At 40.8% G+C, this 13,227-nt stretch overlaps 1 protein-coding gene across 1 annotated transcript in view; it reads right to left on the reverse strand.

Annotated features, from left to right (window-relative positions):
* The window catches only part of GNPTAB (N-acetylglucosamine-1-phosphate transferase subunits alpha and beta), a 73,311-nt gene that overhangs the window by 38,294 nt on the left and 21,790 nt on the right, over positions 1-13,227 (reverse strand). Inside the window, exons 2-4 of the mRNA XM_078076477.1 lie at positions 9,112-9,197; positions 1,590-1,709; positions 604-645 (exon numbers count right to left, since the gene is read on the reverse strand). Coding sequence (XP_077932603.1) covers positions 604-645; positions 1,590-1,709; positions 9,112-9,197 — 248 coding nt within the window. The remainder of the gene's footprint in view (positions 1-603; positions 646-1,589; positions 1,710-9,111; positions 9,198-13,227) is intronic.

A 13,227-nucleotide genomic window follows, 5' to 3' on the forward strand; every position in this document is an offset into this window, starting at 1 on the left:
CTTAAGTCTAAAAGGTTAAGTGGGGGAGTGCAGTTCACAGAGACTTCCGCTGGACAGTGAGGCAGTCTTGTTTTAAGGGCCTATCAGAGTCAGTTATGATTTAAATCATGATAGGCACATCTGATTCTTGGCATTGGGCTAAATCCTCTTCCCAAGTCCTTAAATATAAGACAGAACTAGGACAGCTTTTTAAAGGAAATATATTATGAATACACAATTGAATGATGGATATAAATTCTAGAAATGAAAACACTGGGTATAAGTCATACTTTAAGTGGACCAAGAGAACAGAACACTAAGACAGATTAATGAAAACAACAGAGAAGAAAACCTTACCATCCAGAAACCTAACCCATCCGGAAACGATAAAGCTTTGGTTAGGTACAACCTGAATAAGAGTTCTCAATCAACTATGCCTTTGGCACTGCAAGATCTTCCATCTAATGGAGGCACTTAATTTGGGGGTCAAAAACTAGCAGATGAGGGACTGAAGAGGAACAATAAATACAAAATACTGTGTATCCAACAAAAACAAGTGAGAACCTGGAAGTTTCACTTCAATACTTCAACTTCTATTCCTGAGAGGAGAATCAAAACACTTACCTCTTCTTAGTTGGTTCTGTTGTGTTCTTCCCAAGGATTTCTCTAATGAAAGCAAATATATTTCATTACATATGCATGGGCTAGTACTAGCCCTAAATGTGAACAAGAGGTAACTGACAACATTGATTTTCTTGGTTACTCCCCCTGGAACTAACCAGTAGGTTAGGAAATACAATGCTTACAACATTTAAGGTGCATAATAAATTTTAAGTTTCAATGAAATATGCTCAAGTTATTATCATCACATACCTCCCACAGTAATCAAAAAAGCTTAAAATTTAAGCATTTACATTTTACTAGTAAAACATGGTACCAGGCTGCCAAAGTCATTTTCATGCACTGGGAAGGTATAATATTCTCTAACACAAAGAGAAAGAGACAATTTGTTGCAGTATAACTTGGTCAATGACCTGCAACTGGGGAGCACCCATTAACATTTACAAAGAAATGAATGGAGAAATTCTCAACAAAAACTGCTAAGGAATCATAGCTCTAAAGGCTCTCCATTCAAGGGCATTGTACCTTTCTCAGATAAAAGAAATAAAATGATCAAAATTCCGTATATAAAAAATTAGCAAAGTTTCTAATTCCATATTGTATGATTTGATATTAAAAAGGATAAAAGGAATATACTTTGACTTTATCAAATGGAAAAAAGTTAATTCTGTAGGCCTGTTTTGTTTTTCAAGGGAATAACGGGTCTTACCATGAAGCTACATTGAAAAACAAACATCTTATTTCATGAAGATATCACATCTGGGACTCAGCCTGAGTAAGCAGGAAGTCTAGGGCTTTCTTGGGAGGCTCCTTTCCGTTTAGGGCGCTCGGAGAGCAAGGCATCACTAGAGTGGCACAGTCATAAAATGGCCATCTTATGAAGTAAGGCCAAGAGTCACTAAAGTGGTCACTAAAATTCCCTTCTGAAATGCACTGTTACTTGTACTCATAGAACTGTGTGTGTTTTGTTTTTAAAGAATCAGTTTTACCTCATTGCTTTCTGCTCCTCCTCCATCTGTTCTCTGACTTGCTGTAGTTCCTTCAGTAGTTCAAGATCTGTGCCATTCACCCAGGTATAAACCACGTCAATCGGCATGGGCAGACAGAGCCTAGGGCAAACCCACAGGTCTTCCAGCTTACATGAATTTTTCCAATACATTTGGGAATAAGAGTATAACAGGGCTTAAATTCAAAGGTTATGAAAAAAAAATCAATGAAAAGGTAATCCAACCAGCCAACCATATCACAGAATTGCATGTTTTCAAACTGGTGCTGGGAGACTATTTGTTGAGAACTTTCTCTGCAAGATGCATGCAGATCTTTAGGCAGTTCTGCATCACTCCACTTTAAAATTGTCAGGAGGTCTCGGAAGCTCAGTTTACACTCCTACATGCTCAGTTTAGCAAACAAGGGTGCTGTGATGCAAATGTAGCCAAACATAGAAAAGAAATTAGAAGCTAAGCAAAATTACCAAAAAGGAGTTATCCAACAGTTCCTAATGAAGACCCAGCCCTATTTAATGCTGCAGCCTTCCTTATTCCCTGCTGCCCCAAGTCCAGCCCCTCCCAACCCTCCTTCCCCTGCCCTGCTTTTTCTTGTCTTCATAGCACTTACCACCTTCTAACATATTAAATAATTAACATGTTACCTACATTGGTAACTGGATGTGTCCCTCCCCCAGAATGTAAGCTCCAAGAAGGCAGGAAGCTTTCCTGTTTTGTTCCCTAAGGTATCCAACCAATTAGAATAGTGCCCAGCGCACAGAAGCTCAGTATTTGTTAAATGAGTCAATGATATATATGAAACACTAGCACAGACCTTCCTGAAACTGCTTGATTTTTTCCTTATTATCTTTTCCTCAAAAAAGTCAGGCAGGCATCTAATTCGTATCTCACCTAAGTCTCGTGTTAGTGTTTTGTTCAGGTTTTACCCCTGCTGAAAGCTCTCTTCCCCTTTCTTTTACCAGCTTAACCAAAATCCCCCCCATCTTTCAGGTCTACTTCGGACCTATGATACAGGAGTTCATCATGACTCACAGGCAAGTGGCATTTCAGCAAAGATGTGAAGGAATTGAGGAAGCAAGCAATGTGGGTAACTGGGGGAAGAACGGTTCAGAGAATGGGAATACCACGTGCAAATGCTCTGAAGCAGACACCTAACTGGCAATGGTCACGGAGCTAAAGGCCAGTGTGGCAGAGACAAGGGGAGAAAAGGGAAGAGCGTAAGAGAAGATGAAGGTCAGAGAGGAACCAGGGACCCAGAGCTTCATGGGAAAAATGAGGAATCACCTAATACTCAAGACATATGTGAAAGCTGAACATCTACCAACCCTCCTGACGATGTTCACTATTGTCTGCAGAATAACATCTAAACCGTGTCATAATCTGCACCTTGTGCTCTAGACACTCTAGTCGCTTACCCCAACGGAGTAAGACTTGCAAGCTTTTGTGCCTTTGAACATGCCTCTCCCTCTGCCTAAAATATCCTTTTTTACATGCTTTGTTGAACCACTTCCTCCTTCCCCAATCGCCCTCTCCCCTCACCTCCCACAAAGAGAATGCACTGCTTACCATGCAGCTTCTATTGTACTCTGTACTCTAAGGAATCCTTAGCACACTATGTTATACTAGTTTTTATGCATGTCTGTCTTCCACTAGATGGACTAGCTAGGGCAGATGTGGTACCATACATTCTGTGCCCTGGCGCATTAATGACTTCCCCTCTTTCCTACATCTTCAGGTTCTCTCTCCTCACCAAAACAGTATGCGAAAGCTTCCTCAGTTAGGTCCTTTATGCATTTATTATGCCAATGGTTCTCAAACATTAGCATGCATCAGAATCACCTTAGGTCTTGTAAAACAGATTGCTGGGCTCTATCCCCAGAGTTTCTGATTCACTAGGTCTGGAGTGGGGCCCCAGAACTTGCATTTCTAACAAGTTCCCAGGTATGGCAATGCTGCTGGTCCAGAAATCCACACTAAGAACTAATGATTTATATACAGGTTGTAGTTCACATACTTAAGTTAAAAAAAAAATTTAAAAAATAGCTTCCCCCCGCTAAAATGCCAATTCTCTATGAGGTCAATGAGTTCCTCCTGGTCATCACGAGATGCCTAGGAATAGGGCCTGGTACATGAGTGGGGTTTAACATATACTTGTTGGCTAAATTAACTCTAAGTTCATTCCCTCAACATATATATCAGTCTTTTCCATTAAAAAGAAATGTCTTGCGCTGCCCACACCTAAATTATCCAAGGTCATCTCATTCCCAATAGTTCAGACCAAAAATTAATTTGAAAAAACTGCTTTGGTGACATATTTTTTAAGTTATTTTTTTTAAGATTAAAAAAAAAAAGAATTGCACATTCCAAAGCTATTCTGTACAAGTTATTACCTGCTATTAGAAAATTTTTAACAGAGTAAGGAGATATCCATACATGTTCAATTGGGGAAAACATTAAGTATATAATGGATTTATGTACTGGCTCTTCTAATAAGGTTGTATTATATGATCAATGTAATTCTCTGGTGTTAAACTAACAAACTAAGGAGATCGTGTGATCTGCCCCAGGTCAGTGAGTCAGTTGTTTTTCTACTATTAGACATGGCCACAGTGAGTCTGAGTCTTTCTTTCTAACCACGAGACCACTATATCTTAGTTTCCAGATGAGAAGAAAGCCTTTATCTTAGAGCTGAAGACTAAATAAGTTACCTGTGACTCAGAACCAAAGCCATGTGACAGTAATACAGCTTTTATTTTAATCAGTTTAGTTTAAGTAAATATACAGGCACTATGACATATAAAGGACACTGTGAATGTAGTCCCTTGTTTCTACATTCTATAAAATAGGTAAGAAAACTTAAATGGTATCTTAGATCCAAAGAGTTGGAAGAGATTTTACACTTAATCTAATACCTACATTTTAGAGATGACTAGTCCCCAGACTGACTTAATGCCTCACAATTAGTAGCAGTAGATAATTTACATATTCACTTCTTAATGACATATAGAACTTTGTTTTAAACAACATTTCAAATAACATTAAAAAGACTTGCAGAGAAACTAGCAAAATAATGAAAACTTCCTACAAATATTATGGTATTTTAAAATATATCAGAACAGGGGTGCCTGGGTGGCTCAGTCATTAAGCGTCTGCCTTCGGCTCAGGTCACGATCCCAGGGTCCTGGGATCGAGCCCCGCATCGGGCTCCCTGCTCGGCGGGAAGCCTGCTTCGCCCTCTCCCACTCACCCTGCTTGTGTTCCCTCTCTCGCTGTGTCTCTCTCTGTCAAATAAATAAATAAAATCTTTAAAAAATATATATCAGAACATGTGATGTTATATATGATCCATTTACTTGTCATCATCAAAATTAGGCAATTTTGAAATATCCCTATATAAAAATCAAACTATATTTTAATGCAATCTAAAATTAAGAGGAGAGGGGGCGCCTGGGTGGCTCAGTCGTTAAACGTCTGCCTTCAGCTCAGGTCATGATCCCGGGGGCCTGGGATCGAGCCCCGCATCGGGCTCCCTGCTCCGCGGGAAGCCTGCTTCTCCCTCTCCCACTCCCCCTGCTTGTGTTCCTGCTCTCACTGTGTCTCTCTCTGTCAAATAAATAAACAAAATCTTAAAAAAATAAAAAAATAAAAAATAAAATTAGGAGGAGAAATATTTAACACACATACACAAAATTTTTCAGAAAGAGAACAAGAACTGCTGACCTCTGTATCTGGATTTTCTAAAGCTACTTTTCCTTCTAAAGTTTTGAAGCTCCTTCAGGGCAGGGATTTATGCAAGTGTGCACCATCAGCATAAGCACAGCATAAGGCACAGTAGGTTGAGTAGGTGCTTAATAAATATTGATTAAAAAAAGACAATCCATTTTGAGCTTTTCTTAAGATAACTGGCTATAATGAAAACAAAGTAGGAAAATTTTATTTCATTAAGAATCTGTAAATGAATTGTTCTCAAAGTGTAGTCACCAGACCAGCAGCTTCAGTGTCACCAGTGAACTTGTTAGAAATGAAAATTCTGTGAGCCCCTCTGAGACCTCCAGACTCAGAAACCCTGGGGGTGGGAGGAAAATGCATTTTCTCAAGCCTTCCATGGGATTCTGCTGCACACTAAGGTTTTGAGAACTGCTATGTCAAAGAACATTTAATAATTATTCACTTCACACTTAATAATTATTAAGGACCCCAAAAAGCTTCTGTTTATAGGTTTTAACTATTCATATTTGCCATATTTGAAAATAAAACGTTAAAAATATTATAATACTCATTTTAAAACAAAAAACCTCTTCACACGTTAACATGAATAACTTTTTAAATGAAAATAACAATATTTTCCAAAACAACAAAAAAATCTAGTGAGAAGAGAGGCATTGATTTACATTTCTGCCAGTCTCTTTAATGACTTAGTAGAAGAGAGCAAGCACCTCAGATCTTCCGTGTTCAATCTATTCCCATGTGTTGTTTTGGTTGAACTATATAACGAAAACCCAGGCTCATACAGATACTTAGCTGGAAAGGAGAGTTGTATTTTATTAGCCTTTTCAGGGGGCCCCTTGGGTGGCTCAGTTTGTTAAGTGTCTGCCTTTGGCTCAGGTCACGATCCCAAGGTCCTGGGATCAAGCCCTGCGTGGGACTCCCTGCTTAGGGGGAGCCTGCTGCTCCCTCTCCCTCTGCCCCTTCCCCTTGCTCGTGTTCTCTCTTTCTCAAATAAATAAAATCTTTAAAAAAATAATAATAGCCTTTTCAGGTAATAATGGGTTTTCCTCTCTGATCCTACACCAAAGTAACTGGTAGTTGCTTAAAAATTAGTTGCAGTGTGGAATATGAAGCCACATTAATGAACTTTCTGTGCTTTTCCACTGAAATCCACTGGTCCTTCTTGCACTTTGAATGGCTTTTTTACCCATGCAAGATTCTGTAACATCTGTAACAGTGATCCTGTAACAATGTACTGGTTATCTGGAAAATAACAGCTTACTGAGTAAATGTAGATCTGCCAAATGGTGCCCTATTTCTTTCATTTTCTTATATAGTTTTAACGAATGTGATTTTTTGGACAATGCCACAGATCTAAACAGAGAAGTCTTTATGATACTCTGAAGCTGTTAAGCCCACAGTGATAGAAACAAGGTTTCCCAAATTCTTTTCACCTGAAAGCTCAAATTTTATCACTGGCAACAAATACTATTACTTTTTTTTCCTTCAAGACATAGAATTGCTTTGTTCACTGTCAAGAAACATCTGCCAAATGACCAAGTCTGAGTAATAATACTGTCATCTGTCCTTTCAAGTTATGACAATGGTGTTCCATGAAACAGAAGGGCTAGTCTAGGTTGCAACTCAATCACACAGGGCTTTTCCTCAAGACACTCACCACAGAGTCACGTGCATTTCAGCGCACAGAACATTAAAAAGATGTGTGGTCAAAGTGTCAAGATATGATCAAATTAATAACTTTTACTGCTTCATCATGAACATTTTTAAGTGAAACTAGCTTTTATCTTACCCCTGCAAATATGGGGTAGTGAAGAATACAGTGACTCATGCTAAGATGTGGCAGTTTTACCAGCAATGCTTTTACACCATCAGTGCAAATGTCAACACAGTAAAAAAGACAAATAACACCTTAGTATTGTCATAAAAAATAGTTCTAATTTCGCAGATCGCTAGGGTCTTTGAAAACTGTTTTTAAGAGATCCTAAGAGGGATCTCTTAAAAATGGTTAAGTGTCTGCCTTTGGCTCAGGTCATGATCTCTGGGTCCTGGGATCAAGCCCTGTGTCAGACTCCCTACTCAGTGGGGGTCTGCTTCTCCTTGTCCCTCTGCCTCTACCCTACCACCCACCCCCACCCCGCTCATGCTCTCTCTCTCTCAAGTGAATAAATACAATCTTAAAAAAAGAGAGAGAGAGAGATCCTAAGAGAAAAGCTTAGAGTTTCCCTACTTCACGAATTATTTGCTTACATGCTATTCTCCCTACTAGACTACACAATTCTTTACCGCAAAATTATATCTCAGTGTCTAAAACAAAGGAACACTCAAAGATTCATTCTTTGTTAAAGGAGTAAAGTCAGGGATGTCATTCACACATAAGGCACGAAAGCAAAGAGTAAAGCTTTACGTCAATCAAAGAATCCCTTAGCGCTTCCTCCCTAAGATGTTCATGACTATAAGATGCATACATCCAATCAGCATAGTAATTTAAAAAACTGCTTACTTGATAGAAACCACATAGGCACTCATAAAAAGTGAACAGAGGGACAAGGAAGTGCTTCTAAGCGGGGAGCAAGGGCTCCAGAGCACTTGGTGATGTAGTCTGCAAGTCTCAGGAAACTGTCAAGGTGTGCTAACACCAACTGTAGTTACTTGTAGGTTCGTTAGGTTTTCTGGTTCAGTGGGTACTATCCTCAGGGGGAAACGGACAGTCAGGATCAAGGGAGGATTTGAGTTATGGCCTCTGACATTTAGACTTCTGTGGGGTTAACTATGCTTGTTAGCTGCCCCACATTTGTTCTGGTCACCTACTGCTCCTTGCCCTGTAATGATTCGCTGTGCACCCTTACAATGGAAAAGAGTCAATAAATGCTGCATAAAATGAATAAAAGGGAGAAAACTCCATTTATTTTTTAAAGTTAGTTAGAATGATGATTACCAGAAGAATCCAAAACAAAAATTCATTAATAATGCTTCCTCTAGATGCGGGGAAATTCAAAATGGAACAGAGAGACGCATTACTTTTTATTTTTCTGTATTATTTGAACTGTTTTCAACCACAGACATAAACTGTTTTATGATATAAAACAATATAAGTATTAATTAAAATAAAAAAGAGACTGCAGTTCATTTTAGCTGCAGGAAGAAAAGGAGGATGTGGGAAAAGGTTGATTCCACTCTGAGGCCTGTCTTATGAGGGAGGAAAAATATCTCCAAGGAAAAGAAAAGTTGAAGGTAGCATCCAAGAGTGGCTGCACCTAGAAGCTTCTTGGCCTTAAAGAGAAAAAGACCCAACCTGTGGGGTTGTTTGCTCCTCCTCACAGTGAGGCAGCAAGATGTGGTGACCACAGGGGTGAGTGGGGGTCAGTCTGGTGGCTTCAACGGGACTGGCCCTGGTTAACAGAGTGATGTCAACAGAAGAATATGGGCCAGGGCTTGGAAAAGAATAATACTGGCCAGGGTAGCCACCCAGGTTCCTCATCCTACAGGGGGATGGAATTACCTTTACCTCACAGAACTGGGGCAATGATAAAATGAGATCATGTAACTCTGCAAGGCAGGATTACTCTTTGGGAATCAGATTTTAATCAGATTTTTCAATCATAAAATGTGAGGAGGGACTACAGATTCCTTCAAATAGGAGTGGTCTTGAATAGGTTAAACCATATCTACACTTGGAAAAATTCCTTCAACTTCAACTGTTGTATTTAAAGCAAGGGTGATCTCATGACTCATCATTTAAGTCCAAATAAGCTACTCTCCGAAACTGATCTCTTCTTACCGATTCTGAAAGGACTTTCCAGCAATATTGTCTCTGTAGGAATCAAACAAAACGTGGTATTGATCCCGGCTCCATTCCAGAACCACCTAGGAAAAAAAGGAAAAAAAAAAAAGGAAAAAAATGTTTACCCTGCATCAATACTAAGAGTATAGAACTTCCATTTCATTTCATTTTAATTTCATTAAGAATCATTAAAGGAACAGGAAAAGAAATCAAAATTCATCCATTCACCCAGTGCCTCCCATATATATATTATACCAAACACTGTGCTCAGTCCAGATAAAAAAACTACAATAGAAGGACAGTTATACATAAAAGCTACAGTTACTGGCCTGTGGAAGGAGGGGAATCAAAGAGGATTTAAAAGGATGCAGTATGAGAATTAGGTCTTAGAGAGTAAGTTCACAAGGTAGGGAGAAAGGGACAGTCTGCAAGGACATGCTCGAAGGCTGAGAAGCAGCAAGGGTGAGTGGTTTCAGGGCAACAGTGCAGCTGGCTTTGGTGGGAGCACAGCTGGTAAGTGCAGAGAACGGGGCTGGGAAGGGAAGCTGGGTGCTGACTGTTGTGCCCTGGGTACCATGGGAAGCAGAGGCACTAAAGGATTTTCAGGCAGCTCCGTGATCCATCCAAACCTCGGGAGACTCTCACAGCACAGAACAAAGCTATAATAGGAGAGACTGACAAGATATGGGGGTGATGGCCTTATTGTCTATGGAGTTTCAGCTGATGACCTTGCTAAATAATTCAGGAGACAATGGAAAGTTCAGATAGGAGCTCCCTCATGTCTGCACCCCAAATCTATAAGCCCACCCACACATGTGCTCCATTTTCTTCTTCACTCCCTTCACCATAGAGGAAGTGTCCCTCCTCCTTGCAAGCACCCCATCTCTGTCCATTTGCTCTGGATCTCATCAACTTGTCTCAAGACTGTTGTCTGTTCTCTCTTTTCCTCTCAATAGGATTATTTCCATCAGCCTATTCCAGTAATCTCAGGAAAACCTTCCCTTCACTCCACACCCTCTGGCAGTTGGTCCCTCTATTCCAAATTCTCTCTTTCAAGGGCAAATATCTTTAGACAGTCCTTTTCTATGCTCTATTTACCCTTCAGCCACTCCAATACCACTTCTGCCCTTACCACGTCAGTGGTCTTACCAAGGGCTCCATGTTGTAGAATCCAGTGACATTTTCCCCATCTCTATCGTACTCAATTGGTAGCAGCTACCCAGTTCCTCCTTACTGAACCACTTCCCTAGCTTTCCTCCCATCACTCCGGTGACTCCTTTTCAGTCTCGTTTGCCAGGTCATCTTCTATCTGACCTTCAAATGTGTCCTTTCATTCAATTCCTCTTCCTGAAATGCTCTCCCTTCCTGCCAAGGCTTCTTTTAGCTTCCTACTGTGCAAACGCTAGGATGTGTGGCCCTGCTACATTCAGGTGACCACGGGAGCCCCCATCACTTAGCTTTCATTCCGGTCAGCAGAAAGGAGAGATAGGGAATGATATGTCCCTCCATTAAGGAAACTTCTTGGACGGGGCACCTACCACTTCTGTTTTCGCTGGCCAGAACACAGTCATGTGATGACATGTGGCTACAGGGGAGGCCATGTGGACCCATGTGCCCAGCTATAACTGCTCATTTCTTTGCATGGCATTCAGGTTTTCAGTATCTGACCTCTGCCTATCTTGACAATCTTACTTCTTTGCACAGCATTCAGGTTTTCAATATCTGACCTCTGCCTATCTTCACAATCTTACTTCACTGGGGTGCTTCATAAACACCACAAATTAAATAATAATCCGCCCATCACTCAATGTACTGATTTAAAAACTGAGGGTCTAATGTACCTTGTACTGCATTTACAAAGAGAAATAAGGTAAGTTCCCTGACTTGAAGGAACTATAGCCAATGATTAATAGAGAAATTTATTGCTGGCTACAACTGCACTGAAGAAGGAGCACCTCTTTCTAGGAAGACAAAGACTTGACTGAAGAAGTAATGTTAGCAGACTTAAAGGATGAACAGGTCTGTTGGTACTAAAGCTGGGGTACAAAGGGTGTGTTAGAGGGATCTGCTACCAGACTGGATGAGGGAGTGAAGAAGGGGAAGAGAAGCGAGGTGACTGCTAGGTTTCCAGTATTTCTAGTAGGAGTGACTGAAGAAACAGTGGGGCCACTTAATGACATAGGAGGAACAGGTGTAGTGGGGACGCACGCTGGTGGGAGTCCCATTTTAGTCACGGTAGATTTGAAGCTGTATATGCATACAACTGGCTGCTCCAACTGGACTGGAAATTCCAAGAGGGGGAATGAGCTTTATGGTAGTATCACACATCACACCAAACCCAATGGCAGGCATATAGCTATAAAATACCATCTTTGTTAAACATAGAATATATATCTATTTTTAATAACATAATTGTATTGATTTGGATCAACTTACTGAGCTCAAATAGAAGTGATTCTCCATCAATATCCCTATGTAGCTGCAAAAGGACAACTAGTACATTACTTGTATAAAACGAACCACAAAAAATAAAGCTCAGTATCACTGTTCTTGGCTCGTAGTGCTACCCAGAAGATGAGAAGATAGTATCAGAGAGGGCATACTTCACAAATGACTGAGAAATGCTGATGTGCTGTATGTTGACACAACGTGCCTTCCTTCATCAGATAAATTAATCTCACCATCTCCAAACCACTTTGGTGTATTAGAAAGAACACAGCAGCAAAGGGTCCTTATCTATCACATTTAGGAATGTTCTCCTCTCCTATCAGCGAGAGTTCTGCACACTTCAGGGAAGGTAGCAGGAATGCTGGGTTATGATTCAGGGGACACGGGGTTTCATCCCAGCTCTGTCACTTTTATGAGACCTTATGCAAGTTCTCTGGTCTGTTTAGGCTGTTTCTTCCTCTGTTTTACATTTTATGAAGGGGGTCTGACCAACTGTCCTTGAAATCCCTTCCAGCCCTAAGAGTATATGACAGAAGGAGGTGCAGGGCTGTGCGGCTGGCACCATGTCCGGCATGGTTTCTTCCCTGCACCCACGTGTCAACGCCATTGGGACACCATGTCTCTTCTCTTCCTGTCTTCAGCCTCCTCTGGGTCTCTTATCCCTTGTCCTAACCCATCAGCATTGAAACATGATCCTCTTCCATCATAACCATTTCCCTTTTCTGCTTATTTTTTTTTAAATGTTTTATTTATTTATTCATGAGAGTCAGAGAGAGAGAGGCAGAGGCAGAGGGAGAAGCAGGCTCCCCGCCTAGCAGGGAGCCCGATGCGGGACTCGATCCCAGGACCCTAGGATCATGACCTGAGGCGAAGGCAGACGCTTAACCATCTGAGCCACCCAGGCGCCCTCCCTTTTCTGCTTAATCCCAACTGTGAACTACACCCTATTATGGAAATCTTGCCAAACTCTTTAAGTAAATGAGTAATGTGCTATACCGGGGATCGAAAAGGAACCTTGTAAATCAAATAAAAAATCATCTGAGCACTAGTGTCAGATCATTTTCTTACACTGTCAAGGATAGTGTAGAAAAGAGTGGAAATCTGAATGGGCAATTATGAAATTATTCTGGGGTAAACTATACAAATATAAACACCTTTCAAACAACAAACAAGCCAAAATAGACCTAAGCTTGCAATTAGATCTTCTTTTCAGCCATTATTAGCAATAAACAAAAGACCAGAGGAAAAGGTTAGAGAAACACTAACTACTATAAAATCAAGTCCCGGGGCGCCTGGGTGGCTCAGTCGTTAAGCGTCTGCCTTCAGCTCAGGTCATGATCCCAGGGTCCTGGGATCAAGCCCCGCATTGGGCTCTCTGCTCGGCCGGGAGCCTGCTTCTCCCTCTCCCACTCCCCCTGCTTGTGTTCCCTCTCTCACTGTCTCTCTCTCTGTCTGTCAAATAAATAAAATAAAATCTTTAAAATCAAGTCCCTTTTCAACCACAAAGCCTTTCCATATTCTTCAGCCAACCTGAACACTTAACTTTCATCTCTACTGCTTATTTGAAAATCAGTTATTCACGGCCCTCTAATATTTCTTGCCTTGCATCCCTTAGCTTTTTTTATCATTATTTACCTTCCCCCTCATGGAAACATCTTGTCAGAC

Source organism: Halichoerus grypus, chromosome 6, assembly GCF_964656455.1.
Source record: "Halichoerus grypus chromosome 6, mHalGry1.hap1.1, whole genome shotgun sequence".
In the NCBI taxonomy this organism is placed as follows: domain Eukaryota; kingdom Metazoa; phylum Chordata; class Mammalia; order Carnivora; family Phocidae; genus Halichoerus; species Halichoerus grypus.